The following is a 21,322-nucleotide window of genomic DNA, read 5'->3' as shown; positions in this document are numbered from 1 at the left end:
CCAAACTCCCCTCTTCCCTTCCACTCCGTTCTTCCCTCCCCACTTCCTTTTTCTGTTCCATTTCCCTCTTCACCACTCCTCTTCTACTTCCCTCCCTCTCCATTCTATCTATTTCCTACTCTCCCACCACACTCTCATTTTGCCTTCTACGTCCCTCCTCCCCACTCCTTGCTTTCCTTCTACCCTCTCTCTTCTCTCTCAATCCCTCACTCCCCTATTCTCTCCCACTTCCTTTCTCCTCTTCTCTCCCATCCCCCTTTTCCCTTCAACTTCCCTCTCCCCAAACCCCTCTCTATTCTCTCCCATCCCACCCATTACCCTCTTTACTTCCACTTCCCTCCTCTGCACTCCCCTCTCTTCTATCCCACCCCCCACTTTTCCCTTCCACTTCTATTCTCCCCTAAGTCTCCTTTTTTCCTATTCCTCTCTTCCCTTTCAGTTTCCTCTCCTCCCCACCCCCTCCTCTCTCCCCTTGTGTCTCCTTGCCTTCCTCTCCCATTCCCTCCTCTTCCCTTCCATTTCCTTTTCACCTCCCCCTCTCATCCCCTCCTCTCCTCTCCCCTCTTCCACTTCCTCCTCCTAGCTCTCATTTTCTCTTCCCCACTCCCCTCTTCTTTCCTTCCCACTCCCTTCTTTTCTTCCACTTCCCCCCTCTCCCCTTTCATCTCTCCCATCTCCCACTTTTCACTTCCACTTTACTCCTCCATTCTCTTTTCTCCCATCCCCCACTCGCCTCTTCCCTTCTACTTCCCTCCTCATCCCCTCCTTTCTCCCCTTTTGCTTCCCTGCCATTCCAGCCACCCCCTTCTCTGCTACCTCCCCTTCCATTCCTCCTCTCCTCTCACCTCTTTCACTTCTGTCTTCCCCACTCTAATCTTTTCTCTTCCCCGCTCCCCACTTCCTTCCTCCCCTCTCCCCTCTTCAGTGCTTCTTCCCTCCCCAATCTTCTCCCTCCTCACCACTCTTCCCTACTACCCGCTTCCCTCTCTCCCACCCTTCTTCCTTTCCTCTTCTCGCCCTCTTCCTACTATCCTCCCACTCCCAATCCCCTCTTCCCTTCCACTTTTCTCCACTCCCCTTTTCCTTTCAACTTCCTTCCTTCTCACTCCTCTCTCTTTTGTACCAACCGTCCACTCCCCTTTCACTAGCTTGCTCCCCACTCTCTGGTATCCTTTCTCTCATCCCCCACTTCCCTCTTCTTGTCTACTTCCTTCCCCCACACGTCCCCCTTTCCCATCTACTTTCCTCTACCCACTTCTCTCCCTTTCCACCCTTCCATCCCTTCCTCTCACCTTCCCTCTTCTCCTTCACTCATCTCATCTCCTCTCTTCTTCCATATTCCTTCATCTCCACTTGCCTACTCCCATCCCATACAATCCTCTCTCTTCCTTTCTCCTTTTCCTCCTCTACCTTCCTCCCTCCTTCTTCCTCTTTCCCATTTCTCTTCCACTCACTTCTGCTCCTCTTCTCTCCACCCACCCCTTCTTTGTTCCTTCCCACCCTACTCCCCTCTTACCTTCCCTCCATATCAATCCCCTTGTCCTTTTCATTTCCCTTTCCTCTTTCCTTCCATTTCCCTCCTCCCCGCAACTTTCTTCTCTCTCATCCCTCACTTTCCCTTCCACTTATCTCCACCCTTGCCCTCTCTTGTGTTCCCATCCTCCATTTTTGTACCACTTACACTTCCTTTCCCTCTCCCTCCTATACCCTCTTCTCCCCTTTCCGTTCCCCTCCCCTCTTCCACATTCCCTAGTCTCTTCCCTTCTCCCTTCCTCTTTACTTACCTACGCCCATCCAATCCCATCCATCTCTATTTCTCTCCTCCTTTCTCCTCCCTAAGTTACCTCATTCCACCTGCTTTTACCTCCCCCTTCCCTCCCATTTCACTCCTCCCCAGTTCCCTCTTACCTCCTCTCCACTCCTCTCTTCACTTATCCCCTCACTCCTGTCTTTCCTCCTCCCATTCCCTCTCCCCGCCTCCCCTTCTGCCTCTACCTTTCCACTCCCCTCTACCCTTCCACTTTCCTCTTCCCTCCCCACTTCCCTTTTCTGTTCCACTTCCCTCCTCCCCACTTCATTCTTCCCTTCCACTTATTTCCTCGCCTCTATTATCTCTTTTCTCCCATCCCCACTCCCCCTCTTTTCTTCCACCTCGATCCTTCCCACTCCTCGTTTTCTTCCAGAACCCTCCCCCTCTCAACTCACACTCCCTTTCCACTTCCTTCCTGCCATCCCATCCCCTACTTTTACTTTCCTCCTCCCCTCTCGTCTCTCATGTCTCTTTTCTTCTCACCCCCCTCTTCCCTTTCAGTTCTTCCTCCTATCTCTTCTCTCCTATCCCCCACTCTTCCCATCAACTTTCCTCCTGGTATCCCATTCCTCATCTCTCTTTCCTTCTATTCTCCCACTCGCCCTCCACTTCCCTCCTCCTCACTCCCCTCTCTTCTTTCTTATGCTTCACTTTTCCCTTTCACTTCCCTCCTCCCCTCTATCTTCTTTCCCATCCCCCACTTCCCTTCCAATCCCCTCCTTCCTCCTCCCCCTCCATTCTCTTTTCTCCCATCCCCCACTTCCCTTCCACTTCTACTTCCCTCCCCTTCTACTCACATTCCTTCCCTTCCCCTCATCTCCCCCTCTGCCTTCCCTCATTTCCTTCGACTTCCCTCACCTCACCAATTGTCTTCTGTCTCCCCTTCTGCTCCCCTATCTGCCGCCTCCCATCCCCTCCTCTTCTCTATATGTCCCCCTTCTCGTCCCCTCCCCTCTACCCTTCCATTTCCCTTCCTTCACCCTCCTAACCCCTCCTCATCCCACCCTTCTTCCATTTCCTCCGTTTCCCTGCCACTTCCTTCTCCTGGTCCCTCCCATCCCCTCCTCTTCCCTTCCACTTCCCTACCCTTCCCTCTCCCAACCGATTGTCTCCTCTCCTCTCTTCCCTTCCACTTTCCTTTCATCCCTTCCATTCCACTTCCCTCCTCCCTCCCTCCCATCCCTTCCTCTCTTCCCTTCACTCCCATTCCCCTCACCTCCCCGCCTCATCCCTTCCTCTACACTACCCCATCCCCTTCATTCTCTCTGCCCCATCTGTTCCCCTTCTCCTCCCATCTCTGCCTTCCCCTCTCCCTTTAAATTCCCTTCCATTCCCTCCCCATCCCGTCCCCTCCATTCCCCTCTTTTTCTACCTCCCATTCCTTCTCTCCCCTTCCCCTTTTCTCCACTCTCCTATCCCTGTATTTCCCCTCCCCTTTCCTTCTACTTGCCTACTCTCTCCTCCCTCCTCTATCCCTGTCTCTACCATCCCCCATGCCCTCTACTTCCATCCTCCTTCCTCTCATTCTTTACACTTCCTTCCCTTCACCTCCCCTTCCAATCTCCTTCTCTTCTCTCCTCTACTCCCTTCCACTTCCCTCCACTCTCCAATCCCCCTCCACTCACATTCTGCTTCCCTGCACTCCCCTCCTCTTCCCATCCACCTTCCTTCCACCATCCTTCTACCCCCCTTCCATCCCCTCCTCTACCCTCCCCTTCCATGCAATCGCTCTCCTACCCCTTTTTCGCCCCACCCATGTACCCTCCCAGCTCCCCTTCCCTTCCACTTCCCTCCCTATCTAACCACCATTTCGTTCTCTCCTCTACCTTCCACTCATCTTCCCTCCCATCTCTCGCTCTGCCTTCCCCTATTTCCTTCTACTTCCCCCAGCTCCCCATTCGCTTCCTGTCTCCTTTTCTGCTTCCCTGTCCTCCACCTTGCATCTCCTCCTCTTCGCTTACACGTACCCCCTCCCATTCCCTCCTCTACCCTTCACTTCCCTCCCCCACCCTCCTAACCTCTCCTCGTCCAACCCTTCTTCCCTCCCTTCTTCCATTCCCTACACATTTTGCTTCCACTTCCTTCCCTTGGCCCCTCCCATCCCACCCCTCCTCTTCCCTTCCACTGCTCTACCTTTCCCTCTCCCACTCGATTGTTTCTCCTCTTCCCTTTCACTTCCCATCCATCCCTTCCATTCCACTTCCCTCTTCCCCATCCCTTCCTCTCTTCCCTTTCCTTCCTCTTCCCTTCACTCTGCCCTCCCATCCCCTCATCTCTCCACCCCATCCCCTCCTCTCCCCAACACTCCCAACCCCTCATCTACTCTCCCATATCCTTCATTCTCTCCACCCCATCTGTTCCTCTTACCTTCCCACCTCTGCCTTCCCCTCTCCCTTTACATTCCCCTCCTGTTCCATATAATCCTTTCTACTTCCCTCTTCTCTCATGCCCTCCCCTTTCACCTCCCTTCTCTTTCCTCCCTCTCCCTCCCATCCCCATCTCCCCTTTCCCCTCCCCTTCCCTCTTCTCTTCCACTTCTATTCCATCTTGCCCCTCTCATCACTTCCTCTGTTCTCCAAAGTTCCCTTCCACTTCCTTCCCCATCCCATCCTTTCCTTTCCCCTCCACTTTCCTCCCCTTATACCTCCAATTCCTTCTCTCCCCTCGCTCCACCAACCTACCCCCATTCACCGTCTACTTCCCTACCCCTCTTCTCCCTCCTCTATCCCTGTCAATACCCTCAATATGCCTTCTACTTCCATCCCCCTTCTCTCTTCCCTTCCACTTCTTTCCCCTCATCTCCCCTTCGATCTCCTCCTGTACTCTACCTTATTGCCTTCCACTTCCCTCCTCTCTCAAATCCTGCTTCCCTGTCCTGCCCTTCCCTCCATCCCCTCCTTTCCTTCTACTTCCCATCCACCTCTACCTCCCAACCCCTTCTGTACCCTCACCTTCCCTCCAATCACTCTCCTATCCCTTCTTCGCCCCACACCTCTTTCCTCCCATCTCTCCTTCTCTTCTACTTCTCACCCCTTCCCTCCATTCCAAAACTGTTCCACTACCTCTCCCTCTGCCCCATTCCCTCACCTCCCCTACACTCCCATCTCTTCCTCTCCCATCTCCTTCACTCTCATCGCCCCATCTGCTCCCCTCTCCCTCCCCTGTCTCCCTTCCTCCTTTTACTTTACATTTTCCTCTCTTCCCCTCTCATCCCTTCTACTTCCTTCCTCTTTCTTTCCCTCCTCTTTCACCTCCCTCCACCCTCTCTCCCTTCCATCCCCCCTTCCACTCCCCTTCTACTTGCCTTACACCTTGCCCCTCCCATCTCCTCTGCTTTCCCCTGTTCCCTTCCCATCCCCTTCTTTCCCTTTCCACTTTCCTTCTCTTCCATGTCCTATTCTCTCCTCTCCCATCCCCTTTTGCCTTCCATTTCCCTCTCATCCTTCCTTTATCCCCTTCTCTACCCTACCCATATGTCCTCCTCTTCCATCCCTTCTCCCCTTCCACTTTCCTCCTCTCTTCCCTATCCTGTCTTTTCAATTTCCCTCTTCCCTCCTACTTCCCTATCCTCCCCTCCCCCTCCCATTCCCTCCTCTCCCCTTCTAATCCAATTTCTCCTCTTCCCAATCCCATCACTTCTCTCCCCTCCCATCTTCTCTCCCCTCCCTCTTCTCGTCTCCTCCACTTCCCTCCACTCCACTGTCCTTCCTCTCTTCCCTTCCACTTCCTTTCTCTTCCCCTTCTGTCTCCCATCTCCCGCCAGAACAACTCTGCACCCGAACTCCACGGGTTAGGTAAAATTGATCTGACTGTTGTGGTCTGGTCCTGGAACCCTCAAGACCTTACCTCCCATAAGCGTTCCAAGTAACTCAGCCTGCAATGACCTATTGTCACTAGTAGATTTTGCCACAGACCGCAATGTTATTTTGTGTATGTATTTTGCTGCAGTGATTTAATATTGGTTCAAAAATATATAACTCTAATTATATGGTAGATATCCCAGTCACTTTGGTGTTAAAGATAAACATATACATTTAATTGGTGTTGGATTACTCTTGAGTCGTGTCAATAACATATCGTCTATGTTGGTACTCTGAAATACTTAACAAATGTTCCTCTAGTAAAGCCTGACTGCTCTTCGCCACTCTACCAGGACTGAGCTAAAGATTTATTAGTGTGAATCTAAGGACCATTTTTGAGGAATTGTGATAATATTACATGGTAAGGCCATCCAGCCATACCACATAATATTTCACTTTCCTACACTTACCCCTCCCATTCCTTCCTCTCGCCTCACCCATCCCTACCATTACCCATTACCCATTCCCTTCCATAGCATCCCCTCATCTCACCTCTTTACTTCCCCTCATCCCTGTCACCTCCTCTTCCCTTCCTCATAATGTTGTCTCTTCTCTTCCTTCCTCTCATTTCCTTACTCCGGCCCTATCCAATCCCATCCCCTTCTCTTTTCTCCTTGTTCCTCCTCCCTCCCCCTCCCCCTTCCCCTCCTTCTTCCCTAACTCCTTCCTCCCTTCTTTACCTCCAATTCCCTAACCTCTTCCCTTTTCCCCACTCCTCTCTTGCTCACTCTCCTCTTCTTTCCTCCCTACTACCTTCTTGCCTTCTACTCTCCTTTCCCACCTCTCTACTCACATCTCCCCCCTCCCAACTCCCCTTTCTTCTCTCCCATCCCCCACTCCCCTCTTCCTTCCCACTTCCCACTTCCCTCCTCCCCTTCTCTCCCATCACCCACTCCTCTCTTCCTTCCTTCCTACTCTCATGTCTCTTCTTGCTCTCCCTCACGCCCCATTCCCGTCCACTTCCCTCCTCCCTACTCACCTCTCCAATTCTTCTCCCCTCTCATTCCTCCCCTTTCCCTCTCCTTCCCCCTCCCCCTCCTTTCCCCTCTCCTGCTTCCCTTTTGTTCCTCCTCTCACGTTCTTTCATGTCCTGCCTCCCTTCCACCCCTACAATACCCTCCTGTTCCCTCACCTCCCCCCTTCCTCTCCTCTTCGATCTCCACCTCTGACTTGTTAAGTGTTTTGTCTATAAACAGACCACGACTCAGAGCTCTGCAGTTGAGGCTGATGGCAGTGCGAGTTTCTCACAGAGCATGAGTCAAAACTGAAAACACACAGTTCAAAGGATCCAAACTTGACCTGAGAGTATTGGAGTGCTTTATATATGCACTAGTTACATTACAAAGGGTCACCTTCATATGTTATGGGCACCAGGGATGTTAAGTGATTTGCCAGAATCACAGGAAGTTAAGCGGTGCCACTCTCGAACCTGCTTCCCGAGCTCCAAAGTCAGCAGCTCTGGCTGTTATTACCTACAAAGAAACAACCTACACAGGAAAACTTGCTGGAAATAACTAACAGCCAGGAATGCAAATTATGCAGTAACTAAATCATTGACATGGCATGCATTAAATTAACGCTTTAATATAATGAAAAATGAAACATTTACTTACCCATTAGCTGCAACACATCCTTGATGTTCTTCATCCGTGGCTACGGGCGCAAGGTCCACTCCCACAGCCAACTCTCTTTAACCAATCCAGACGCTGCTCTCATGCTGTTAATAATTTTCAGCAGCATGAGAGAAGCACCAGGATTGCAGTGGGGGCGATGCTCCTCCACCCGCATGGAGAAGCGGCCACTGTCACTGGAACCAAGCTATACCTGCTCGAGCCCTAATGAAGGTGAAACCAGTCCTAGATTGCTTGTGTTTCGGTTCAGGGAGGACCTGGCCTGGCAGTTCGGGCTGGACTGTTCTCATGAGGAGCAGGGTCAAGACTGATTTGCATATGGCTGGGTCCAAACTGAGGTGATATGGTGGGCAAAAAATGATGGATGGGATGCGGCCAGAGCGTTTGCCAGTGGCTGAGATTTATTCAAGCATTTCATCTATCACCTCGTTGTTTTTGTGTAGTACAAAGCCAGCACAGTGGTGTAAGTTCCTCCGACGTACCACATAGACTCTAATCTAGTACACAAATGCATTGCTTTAAATTAGTTTGCAAAGTAGGCATTGTCTTTTCTTTACCAATGCCATGATCCATGTGAAGAACAAACATCCATACCTTAGTTGAGAGTATTTTCTGTATTGTAGGCACATGAGCAGCATCGCAGCTTGGTTTGGGCTGCTGCCGAGTCTGATACTGGACAGTGCCCACTCCTCGAGGTAAATATTTCATTTTTGGTGTGGGTTTTAGTGGAAATTGTTGACTAAAGGATCTGACAAGACACGGAGCATGGACATCCAAGACATTTTCCCAAGTTCGATCTTCTGGCATGTAGCATTTCCAACTGATTAAGTAGCGTAACTTGTCTTTTCTATCTTCTCATATCACAAATTGCACTTCTAATTATGCATGACTGCATGACCTTGGCAAAGTATAGAAAATCTGGTTGATCAATTGTGACTGTTCTTCAGTATAGATTTGACCAGAAACGTGATAGTGGATAAATCTTCCAACGTACTGGTAGGTCTAATTTCATAGCAGATGGATGAATGGGTTTGTATGTGAGAATAGGAACTGTATTAACTGATGATAACTTTCCTAGCTGTTTGAGAATATTGCGATTGCAAGTATATAACCAGACTGAGTCATTGACTTGAAAATGTGAATTTGCCTTTTGAACATAATGAGAATGAGGCTTGCTGAAGATGTTTATGTATGAAGGGACATATTTATCAAATATTTAAGCAGCACAACACAGCAAGCCACCGTGCTGCACTGCACTTCCCTGGGTGAAAGAGCAGGAATGCACCATATTTAAGATTATACGGCACCCCCTCTGCCTGTGCTGGTGCACAAACTGCTGCCTAGCGCGAACGCAAGCATCTTTGCACAATGGTGCAAGGGTGCCTGTGTTGTTGGCATGACTGTTTTGGTGCAGGAAGAGACATCTTTCTGCACAAAAGCAGTCCTCTGAGGTTTTTTCCTCTTGCTAGGGAGGCGTAGCATTTTGATGCATTCCCAGGTCTACCACTAATGGTAAATCTGGAAATGCACTTAAATCCATAGGTGGCCTTGCATGGCTTGGTAAAGATCATTCTAGGTTTTGCGTCACCCTTGCACCCCGTTGCGAGGTGCAAGGGCGACACAAAACCATGACAAATATGCCCCCTATTGTCTTTTGTATTTGTTGTATGAATTTAGAAGCAGTAAGTTAAGCATCTTGGGAACTGTATTGGTTAAAAATGTAAAAACTAATTGTTGTATATAATGAAGACACGTGAAGCGATAAGGACAAGGTAAGCTCGATCTTTATTTCCTGTCATCCGCTCTCCTGAACTGAGGCTCTGGTGTCAACGTTCTACTGTCAACTCTCGCAGGCCGTACCAAGTGGCACTAGCGGAGGGGTGCGCGGACCATACCAACATGTAACTTAAACTTAGATTACAACACATCTCCCTTTATATGGAAAACAAGAATTCTACCACAACGTAATACACATTGCACTGACGTATGTCTTACGGCTGAGATGATGCAGCTAATCTGTCCTTACTCCATGTCTGACCATTCTCTAGGCGAACAACATTCTTTCCTTCCCTTTGTACTTTTTGGTGTGCCTGGTACTTGCTCAAACCTGGTTGTACATGTGTGGGCTTCTTAACAGCCACTGTGGAACCACTGCTGTACTCTTGAGTTTTGACAGCATGACTCTGGTCATACCACCCCTTGTACTTCATTTGGTGTTGGGATCTCAGCTGCTTACTCACGCCATGGTCTATGTTCACCCTGTTACCACCCCTCAACCAGTGTGGGACCAGTTTGGTACACGGTTCCCTTCCTCTCAAGATGACAAAAGGAGACACCCCCGTGACCAGATTCGGGGTAGTGTGGTACGCCCACAAGCACTCCCTTAAGGAGTCTTCCACATTGAACCCACTGGAGATGGCCAATTGAATGTGCTCCTTGATGAATCTGTTTGTCCTTTCCACCAAACCATTGGCTCTCGGACAATAGAGCGCAGTTCTCTCATGCTTTATGTTCAACTCATCCAGAAAGGTGGTCATTGCTTCTGAGGTAAACTGCACTCCGTTGTCCGTAACCAACGTTGCAGGAATACCTTCGTAGACAAATACATTCTTCAAAAATGTGATTAGGTTACTCGTGGTAGTCTGTGATGTAAACTTAAAATTTACCCAATGGGACGTGTAGTCAACTAACACAAACATAAATCTTTTCTGGGTACCTAGAACTTCCATGGGACCAATTATGTCTACTGCCAATTTGGTCCAAGGAACTTCTGGCACCTCTACTGGGGATAATGGGGTTTTGCGTGTAACCTTGCTCTTATCGCTACTAGCACAGCTATTACATTCCTTCACTTTAAGTTTGATCATGGAGTCCATCCTTGGGAACCAGAAATAGTTCCTGACCCAGGTCAATTATCTTGTCTCTCAAATTACAGGGAGGAACCGCTCTGTTTCCACGATGTATCATGTCAGACATCAATGTCAGTTCAAATCTCACTTCCCAATAATCTTTGGCCTCATCCGGAACCTGTGAACGATGTTCAGGCCACCCATTTATGATTAACTGTCTGATGATGCTCATCTCCTTGTCTCCCTTTACACCTGCATCCCATTCTTCCTTAGACAAAGAAGAGTGATGCAAGGACAAAATGGGGGCATCCAATTGTTCCTCTTTAGCATATTCCAAAAGTGGTGATCTTGACAAATAGTCAGCAATTACATTTTTTGGACCTGGTAGATATTCTACCTTGAAGCAATAGTTTTGTAACCCCAACACCCATTTCGCTATACGTGGGGAATTATTGTGCGCATTTTTTGGCGAAAACATGAAGGTCAGAGGCTTGTGGTCAGTATGTATGACGAATTGTATTCCCCACAGGAAAAACTTGAAATGGTTCACAGCCCAGAAGCATGCCAATGCCTCCCTCTCAATGACGGAGTAGTTCTTCTCCGCTGAGTTGAGTGATCTAGATGCGAACGCAATAATGGTGACTCGTCCCTGTTCTTGTTGGGAAAGCATTGCCCCCAACCCTTTGTTGGAAGCATCCGTGGTCAGGATAGTTTTCTTGCTTGGGTCGAATGTACCCAGTGCAGGTGATTCTAATATGCTCACTTTTATTTCCTTTACTGCCCTGCTGTGTTTTTCCTCCCACACAAACTCTTTTTCTTTTTTTAGCAGTTCACGCAACTCATCACACATATCTGCAAAATTCCATACATACTTAGACATGTATTCCGCTAGTCCTAAAAAGGATTTAAGTTCTTCCTTATTAGTAGGGTTGTGGGCATCCCTCACTGCTTGAATCAAACTGTATTTAGGTTTAAACCCATCTTTCGATATAGTATGGCCCAAGTAGTCAACTGAGTCCACCTTTATCTTACATTTGTCTAGTTTCACAGTCAATCCTGCCTTGGTTAACCTTTGACAAACCGTGTTGAAAACGGCATCGTGTTCTTCTTCTGTAGCCCCATACATCAAAATATCGTCTTGGAAACATAACGTGTTCTTGATACCCTCCAACACTTGTTGCATCACCTTCTGGAAAATGGATACCGCCGAGGCTAGACCAAACGGCATCCTAACAAACATGTAAGCCCCAAACGGCGAGGAGAACGCCGTAAGCGGTCTCGACTCAGGATGTAGCTCAACCTGGTGATAGGCCATGGACAAATCGATGACTGAGAAGAAACACCCTTTACCCATCGTGCTCATCATTTCATTTATGTTGGGCAGAGGAAACCGCTCTACCCAGATGTTGTCATTCAAACTGCGTAAGTCAACACAAACACGGATGCCCTTATCATTGGCCTTTGACGCTATAACCAGGGGAGCCAACCATTCGGAAGCATCAATGGGTTGTATAACACCCATATCACACAGCTTGTCCAGTTCGTTTTTCAGAACTTCTCTCAGGCGCAACGGTACAGGGCGCGCCCTATGAACCACTGGTTAGCACCTTTCTTCACTCTGATCTTGTGCTGGAAATCTTTCAATTTCCCTAACTCTTCAGTAAATAAGTCAGGAAAGGTATTTTGTAGATGATGGCATTCCTTGTTCTCAGGAATGTCTACCAGGATGACTTGATCCCTATTGTTAGGATCTAGGATTATACCTAGGGCTTTTTGGTGCTGCCATCCAAGCAGATTCGCACCTTTTTCGACCACATACACCTTGCCCACCATGGATCTACCCTTAAACTCTATTTGGCTACTCAACATCCCCACCAGGGGAATGGGGTCTCTGGTGTACCCCTCCGGAGAAATGTCGGGAGAACGTAGCATGCTTTTACTGCAACCCAAAATTTCCTCAAAGTCCTTAGCATTTATTAGCGTATATGGGGAACACGAGTCAGCGAACACTGCAATAAATCTTGCTTGTGTTTCACCAACTGGATTGCTGACCCTAGAAGTGTTGCTTGGCCCCTCCCTGCATACTCTGGCCAAATGTCCTCTTCTATTGCATTTTTTACATAACACACTGCGTGCTGAGCAAAATGGACTGTTGGCCAAATGGTTACTGCTGCCACATCTGTAACATTTCAAATTTTGTCCATCTTTGTAAGTTGGTATATTCTTAGCCCCTTCCCTATGATGCACTTTCAATACTTCCCCTTCAAACTCTTCGCACTGAATGGGAGCAACCACCTCCTCTTTAGCTTTCATCTCTCTCACGCACTTGGCTGTGTGCTCTATCGATTGGGCAATAGAAATGGCATCCTTCAAGGACGGATTTTTAGCAAGTAATTGTTCCTGCACCTTTCCACTGTTAGTACATCTTACCAGTTGGTCTCTTATTAATGAATCATTAAGTTCACCAAAATCACACAATTTGCGTCAATCCTCTAAGAGCCGCTATATAGTTATTTATGGACTCACTCTTCCCTTGCACCCTGCTAAAGAATTTGTGGCGTTCAAGCACCACGTTGACTTTGTCGCCGAAATGAGTCTCTAATTTCATCAATGTTATATCATACACGTCTGCAACCTCCTCTTCCTCCAATTCTGGCTCAGGAAGCGTTTCATAAACTTTGCGACCGTGCACCCCCAAATTATGCAGAAGTATGTGTTGTTTACGTAATGGAGAAAACCTTTCTCCGCCCATCGCAATCAAATATGATTCAAACAACTTTGTCCAGTCCTTCCAATGAATCTCAGGATCCCCACAGTCATTTAAAAATGATGGAGGTTGGCTCATTCCCGGCGTACCCATCTTACAGGTTGGAGGGTTCCTGGCTGTTTTAATATGATGATGCAAAACAGATTAAGAAAGGAAGGGAAGGGGAGTGCACGTTTAAATAAAATGAACTCTCTCACAAGGACACCAGCCAAGGAATCTTAATGGAAACACGCACAGTGTGTGCACAAACCCGGGGAAATTCTATGCCGCAGAAGAGCAATGACGATATTGCCTCACACAACGTGTGCGCATCCAGGGGAATACTTCAGAAGGCACGTAGGATGTGTGCCTATCACAGTAGAAATAACACGAAGAAAATGGAAACGTCTTACTGGTGCAGACAATATAGCCTCACACAATGTGCGCGCCTCACAAGAGGATCATTCTGAAGGCACGTAGATGTGTGCCCATCACAGTGGAAATAACACGTAGAAAATGGAAAAGTCTTACTTGTGCAGATGACCTTTCAACCTTTGCTGCTCTTAGCTGCGCAGGAACCCACTGAAGATGTCCTTGACTAGCGGCAGAGGAAGGGAAACTCCGCCAAGCTGACGTGAAGCCGGTTCTCGTGGACTGGTGAAGTAGCTAGAGGCGTGTAGAACCCTTCGCTGCAGACTCGAAATAGGCAGAGGCACGTAACACTCTCCGCCGCTGGTTTGACAGAGCTTGCCAGCTGACAGAGACAGGATACGGAACGTACACTCCTCTCTTCTCCTTCAGAGTAGCAGTTCATAATCCTTGAAGATCCGCACTGACTCGCAGCCGGTTTCAAAACTCCCAAAAGCTGACAGCTAACAGCTGACAGGCTTAGCTCAGCTGCTCCGCTCACGGTCCGCCGCCCTTCGACACTTCGATAACGTAGAATGCTGCTCCTTCGTACAAACAGCTGACAAAGGAGAAGGAAATACGAAAAGGGGAGATGACAGGCTGCCCCCCACGCAGAGACGTCGCCAGTGTTGTATATAATGAAGACACGTGAAGCAATAAGGACAAGGTAAGCTCGATCTTTATTTCCTGTCATCCGCTCTCCTGAACTGAGGCTCTGGTGTCAACGTTCTACTGTCACCTCTCGCAGGCCGTACCAAGTGGCACTAGCGGAGGGGTGCGCGGACCATACCAACATGTAACTTAAACTTAGATTACAACACTAATGAATGGTGAGTTTCCCCCTGTAGCATGTAGGAAACAATGATATGCTAATTCCACAAGAGGAAGAAATTTATTTTAGCTTATCTTGAACCAAAACGTTTGATCTAATGTGAGATTCAACCCGTTAGATTTGCCCATCAGACTAGGGTTTGTGTGCAGTAGAGTACGCTGAGACAAACTGCAGTAAATTTGTTAGGATATCGCAAATGTGGTGGACATCCTGTCTGCCATACAAATGCAAAAGACACAAGGCACTTGTAATACAAACGCATATCCACTACATTTGCAACAAAATAGCCTGTCTGCCACGCAAAATCAAACCCTTCGGTCTATCCAAAACTTTGAGGTAAACTGTGTTGCTTGATTAGTAAAGACTTCTGGTGGTAATCCATGCAATCTTTATACCTGATAATGAAGAAAACAGCAGGCTAAATCCTTGGTGATGGGTATTTCAATGGAAGATATAAAATGTACCACAGTATAATCGACAATTGATTATAGTTGTCATTTTCTCTGCGATATGTAAATAAGTAATTAATTCAATAGAGATATGCATCCAGTGTTGGATCAGCGCCACAATAGAAATCATTTGGCTTGAAGTTGGGCACTTTTCTTAAAAACTGCACAGAAAGGGCAAGCGTTAACATACCTCTATATGTCCGTCTGTATGTCTGGCCACTGAAAATATCTTTGTACCAATTCTAGTATTTGCTTTTGACCGAAATGACCTGCGCTGGGAGGATCATTACACCAGCGTTTTCATTTGTTCTCTGATCTCTGTGTGTGGAATATCCAACATTCATAGCAGGGATATTTGAAGTAATAGGCATATCTTCATTTTGACAGCCTCATTTACTGTATCTTGATGCACAGCAGGAACACACGTCAAATTAAAAGGGCAGGAATGTGCAGCATCTACAAGATACAACGCATTCCTGATTGGCTTAGGGGAGGGAGCCTGGCTGCCTGCTACCTGTTCCTGAAGTTGGACGCAGGAGAGCAGAAGCAGGGACGCAGGACCTGGCAGTGGCAAGGTACGTGTTATTTAATTTTCTTACAATTCAGCCCATGACCCCGCTTCCCCCTCCCTGCGTGCCCGCTCCGCCACCCACAAGCTGCGACAACTGCATTTTCTCCACTATCCCATTGCTCTGACAATCTCCCCTTGACTTCTCGCCCAACCTCACCATACACAAATGAAGCAAATGATTGTTCCTAACCTTCTTACCCAGAGTTCATCTGCCAGATCTCAAACTCCCAATTACCCATCAAATAAAAGAGCTTGTCTATTCAACCTCGTAGTGGTAAACATAACAAACTTTCCCACTACTAATGGTACCAAATATTCATATTAACTCCTTCAGCGCTCATGACGGAGCCACTCCGTCATGAGCCACGGGTGCCGTGTGCTCATGACGGAGTGGTTCCGTCATGCTGCGGCCGTTGGCCGCCGCTCCTCCCATGCTGCGCTGATTCCCCGCCTGTGCGGGCGATTAGCGCAGTGGGCGGAGTCATGACGGAACCACTCCGTCATGAGCACAGCTCAACCGTGGCTCATGACGGAGTGGCTCCGTCATGAGCACAGCGCCACCGCGCTGCCCCCAAACCCCCCCCAGTGCTGCGGCGGAATTCCCGCCGCAGCGAAGGGGTTAACCACACAAAAAACAAACAAACCCCTGCATATATGGCTCTCAACTATGGGAGCCAGACATCCTCATTAGTGAGAAGTTTACCCAACTCAGGATGATTTGCGTCCCCGTACCTGGAGATAGGACCCAGATGGTATTTCCAAAACGGGATGGCCTCACACAGCACCTGGGTGTGCTCCTTTATTACTGGCTATCCACGCTCACCAGAGAATGGTCTAGTGGCAGGCGGCCCTCGTTGTAGATAGATGGACTGTTCAGGGTTGTTCCGGGGAATGGGGGATCCAGGTAGCTAAAAACCACGTACACCTAGCCATAATCAGAACTTTGCTTATATTAGGGGGTGGTGCAGGGATAATTAAAATAAACAATCAGACACTTGAGGCTTAATTATGCAGCTCATGTCCTTTCTAGGTTGACATGTTTCAGACGTAAAAAAGGCCCACAAAGAAGACCGGGACTTTCCTCAGGACCATAATCCTACTTGTCCCTATGTGAATCCCTGTTATAAGTACATAAACCTCCCAGTGCACACTCATACATACTATACCAGTTCCTAATGGCAAGATTTGATATTCCGCTTTGTCAATAGTAGGGTCCTATAAATACAAAGACAGAATATATATATATATTATCTACTGGCGGTCGCCAGTAGATAGTTATAGTTAGGACCGAGTTCCCATAGGAAATCTGAAAATTCTATTTTGAATAACTTTGGCGCCGGTTGACTTATCTTCGTGAAATTTTCAAAACTAATGGGGCGCTCCACTCAGCTCCTACCCTGAAAGTCTCGGGGTGATTCGTCAAGCGGGGGCTGAGAAAAAAGGGGGGTCCCAAAACGCATTTTCCCCATGCATGATCCCGTAGGACTTTTAGTCGAAGGTACAGCCCGAACGGCTGAACAGAATTACTTGAAATTTGGCAAAGAGGTAGTCCTCAGGTCAGGCATGTGCCTTTTGCATATATGGTGTCAATCTGTTCAGTAGTTGCTGAGAAAATTGCAGTTAAATGTACATAAATATCTATATGCGCGCACGGGGCGCGCACCAAATGTCCGCGAGCGTAATTCTGATTGGTGGTTAGATGTCAGTCAACATTACAATCGGTCGAAATCAGGTAGTGTCGGACGCCATTTTGTGTGTGACAGTGAAAAAGAAAGGTGGAGAACATGAAAAGGGGGCAGGGTAGAGAGTTCCTGACCCCCTAGCCTTTGTCAGGGGGTCCCTGAAGGGCCCCGAAGGGTGAAAAAAACATTTTATTTTTTTCCAAAAAATCGCGAGGTGAAAAACCCTTAAAAAACCTAACATTTGAAACTGTTTATAAGTTTATAGAAGATATTAACTATGCTGTTCAACTTTATCCAAATTCAAAATAAAAGAGCTGAGCCATTCCATATTAAAGGATACAGTCAATCTATAACTATATACATAGGTAGTTTATTGTAAAATAAATATATAAAAAATATAATAATACATACATAAATTAGCATTTAAAAAACCTTACAAATTCACTAAAAAAAACATAGGTTTCACACACGTTATAGTTAGAAATTAGCATTTAAAAAAACCTTGCAAATTCACTTAAAAAACCATAGGTTTCACACACGTTACAGTTAGGAATTAGCATTTAAAAAACCTTGCAAATTCACTGAAAAAACCATAGGTTTCACACACGTTATAGTTAGGAATTAGCATTTAAAAAACCTTGCAAATTCACTGAAAAAACCATAGGTTTCACACATGTTATAGTTAGGAATTAGCATTTAAAAAACCTTGCAAATTCACTGAAAAAACCATAGGTTTCACACATGTTATAGTTAGCTGGACATTTCACTCGTACAAAACCATTGAAATTCCCCCGTTATAGTTAGTTCAGCTAACTATAACTCGCGCGACCGCAATCCACTGCTGATGACGTCACATATTACATCACTGTATTCACTAAGATACTGTTAATAAGTCAGTTATACAATTAATTTTACAAAAAAAAAACATCCATTTAGACACTTATTTACCCATTTATTCTTCCATTAACCTTTAGATATACATATATAAAAAATATTTATTTTTCAGAAAGACACATATTCACTGGATGATGTCATCAGTGATGTCATCAGTGATGTCATTTGAGATGTCATCAGTGATGTCATGAGTGATGTCACTGACCATGTCATGAGTGATGTAATATGTGACGTCATCAGCAGTGGATTGCGGTCGCGCGAGTTATAGTTAGCTGAACTAACTATAACGGGGCAATTTCAATGGTTTTGTACGAGTGAAATGTCCAGCTAACTATAACATGTGTGAAACCTATGATTTTTTCAGTGAATATATATACTTTGTACCTAATTCCTAAAATACACAAAGAGACTAATCCCCCGCCAGGCAGACCCATTATTTCGGCCATCGGAGGCATGAGCGAGCATATCACAGAATATGTTGATTATTTCCTGCAACCCATTGTACAGGCATTGCCATCGTACATCAGAGACACAGGGGACTTTTTGAACAAAATTCAAAATGTCATGTGGGGTGAAAATCTTTTGCTTGTGGTGATGGATATAGAGTCTCTCTATACCAGCATAGACAATCATGCTGGATTGACTGCTGTGAAACACTATTTGGACAAAAGACCTTTAGGCCTTTATAATCACAATATGATGCTTTTAGAAATGGTCAGGTGGTATCCATTCAACAACTTCTTTATGTTCGATAACACAGTGTATCGCCAAAAACGGAGCGTGACTATGGGAGCCTGCTTCTCTCCCAGCTACGCGTGTTTACACGTGGGCTGGTGGGAGGAGCAGACTCTCCATGGCACCCTGGCCAGAACATTTGAGGAACATGTATTGCACTGGCATAGATACATAGATGATGTGTTTTTTATTTGGAAGGGTGACCAAGACAGTGCTTTAATATTTATAAATGAACTAATTAACAACAACATTAAACTTAAGTTCACGGCACAGATCAGCCCATCCAAGGTTGCCTTTTTAGACACCACTATCTATGTCATGGAAAACAGGCTTGAATCCACACTCTTCAGAAAACCCACAGCAGGGAATGCCACTCTCCATGCGACCAGTTCTCACCCCAACCACCTCATTCAGAGCATCCCTTACGGAGAACTCCTCAGATTAAAATGCATCTGCAGCACCAATGAAGAATACACTAGATGTTCAGAGCAGTCACTAACTAGATTTAGGGCAAGGGGATACAATGACACCATTCTTCAACAAGCTCGAGATAAGGCTGCCCTCAAAACTAGAGAAGCCCTACTTAATTCCAACAAAAATACTGAAACATCTGTACTTGTAAATAGCCCAGAGAACACCACTGCACCCCGACTCATTACTTCGTTCAATCAGCAACACAAACAACTTAGAACGATAGTTAATAACAACTGGCCAATACTTAAAACAGAGGCAGTATTGGCACCTAGATTACCTACCACACCTACCATTACCTTTAGACGGGCAGTGTCAATGAGAAATCAACTGGTGATTAAAAACCCTGAAAGCATAACCAAAACGTCATGGCTGCATCCCATCAAAGGCTTTTTTAAATGTGCATCATGCAGGGCATGCAAATTCGGAGTTAACAAAACTCACTATAACACTCCTTTCAGTCCCACACCAGTCCGCATAGGGGGACATTATACATGTCGTACGGAATACGCAGTTTACATCTTAACCTGTACCTGCGGCCTCAACTACGTGGGCAGCACCAAACTCCAGGTACATGCCCGTATACTGCAGCACCTGAGGGCTATCGTCAATAATGATACCACCTACCCAGTGGCACGCCATTTTAAGGCTGTCCACAACAATGACCTTAGCTGCCTCTCGTACTTCGTGATTGATGCCATCCCCAAATTAAAACGAGGAAACAGAGAACGTATGTTGAGACAACTCGAGACTCGTCTTATAATAGAGCTCGATAGTAAGGCACCATTTGGGCTTAACACCACGGAAGATTTGCACAATTTTTTATAATAGATTTTGCTATAACTTTTTCACAATGTCTGGCCTTACTATTGCTCACTTTTACAGAATTTGCAAGTATCGTTCCATTTTAATTTTTTAAATTTTAATTTAATGATTTTTGTAGAGCGCGTAGTAACTCCGAAGAGCATCCCAGCGCTGATCTGCTTCTCCAGGGGTTTTAGCCAACTAGTGAGATTATATTTGCGGGAAAAGGAGGGTCTTTAAGGTTTTTCTGAACTGGAGATAGTTCGGTTCTGTCCTGAGTTTTCGGGGTAAATGGTTCCATCGTTTGGCCGTGTGAACCGAAAAGCGACGGCCACCGGTCTTGGCTTTCCTCACTCTAGGGACTGCAATGAGATTTTCTGTATTGGACCGGAGATTTCTCTCTGCTTTGTATGGGATTAGAAGTTCTCTCAGAAGTGGGGGACCGTTGTTGTTGAGGGTTTTATGGGCCAGACAGAGGGCTTTGAAAACGACCCTTTCTCTGACTGGGAGCCAGTGGAGAGAGTTGAGGGCCGGCCTGGCGGAGGATCTTCCGGGTGTGCCCGTAAGTAGGCGGGCTGCGGCGTTTTGGACTTTTTGCAGTGAGTTCAGGGTGGCTTCAGGGGCTCCCAAGTATATAACGTTACAGTAGTCTAATCTTGCCAGGATTAGACCCTGAATGAGGAGCCTCCTTGAGGTATCTGGGAGCAGGGGAAAGATCTTCCTGCAGGCTCTAAGTAGCCCAAAGCATGTCCCTGCGGTTCTTTTTGCCTGGGTTTTAAAACTCATGTCCTTCTCAATCCACACACCAAGGCTCTTGACCTCTTCCTTGGGTGCGGGAGGGTCCCCTAGGCACTTAGGCCAAAGGTGAGATGGTATAGAGGGCCCATTGTGGCCCATCAGGAGGATCTCAGTCTTGGACCCGTTCAATTTTAGTGAGGAGAGATTCATCCATCGGTGGACTTCGAAAAGGCAGCTGTGGAGGTCGGATGGGGCGTGGTGAGGGTGAGAAAGGGTAACGACCAGCTGAGTGTCGTCGGCGTAGTTGATAACTGACACGCCGTACGAGCTGACCCTCTTCTCCAGTGGGGCCATGTACACGTTGAAAAGTGTAGGGCTCAGAGATGAGCCCTGTGGCACTCCACACCGGAGGGGGATGGTGGATGAGCAGCTGTCGTTTTCCCGCACCTGGAAGGAGCGTCCAGTCAAAAAGGATTCTAGCCATTTCAGGGCCATACCCTTTAATCCGATCTCTCCCAGTCGGTGGATTAGGGTGGGATGGTCTACAGTGTCGAAGGCCGCACTGAGATCTAGGAGGATCACTGCCACTGATCCTCCCATGTCCAGAATGCTTCTGGCCTTCTCCACTGCTGTCAGGAGGGCGATGTCCGTGCCCTGGCCTGGACGAAATCCTGTCTGGGAGGCCGCTAAGAGGTTGTTACTTTCTAGGTAAAGCGATAGTTGCTTATTTACCAGCTTCTCTGCGATCTTGCTGTTTCCAGGGAGAAGGGATATGGGCCTGTAGTTGGCGAAATCCTGCGGGTCTAAAGAGGGTTTTTTCAGTAGACCTTTGACTGCTGCCG

The 21,322-nt window shown here is 47.1% G+C and overlaps 1 protein-coding gene across 2 annotated transcripts in view; it reads left to right on the top strand.

Annotated features, from left to right (window-relative positions):
• The window catches only part of RAB3GAP1 (RAB3 GTPase activating protein catalytic subunit 1), a 673,051-nt gene that overhangs the window by 89,026 nt on the left and 562,703 nt on the right, over positions 1 to 21,322 (top strand). Inside the window, exon 2 of one of the 2 annotated variants that reach the window (XM_085645769.1) lies at positions 7,925 to 7,996. The exons of the other annotated variant lie outside the window; for it this stretch is intronic. Coding sequence (XP_085501895.1) covers positions 7,929 to 7,996 — 68 coding nt within the window. The 5' untranslated portion in view covers positions 7,925 to 7,928. The remainder of the gene's footprint in view (positions 1 to 7,924; positions 7,997 to 21,322) is intronic. 2 annotated transcript variants of the gene reach the window in all.

Source organism: Triturus cristatus, chromosome 3_1, assembly GCF_964204655.1.
Source record: "Triturus cristatus chromosome 3_1, aTriCri1.1, whole genome shotgun sequence".
Taxonomy (NCBI): Eukaryota; Metazoa; Chordata; class Amphibia; order Caudata; family Salamandridae; genus Triturus; species Triturus cristatus.
Note: the sequence above shows the minus strand (reverse complement) of the source record. Positions and strands in the feature narration are given on the sequence as shown.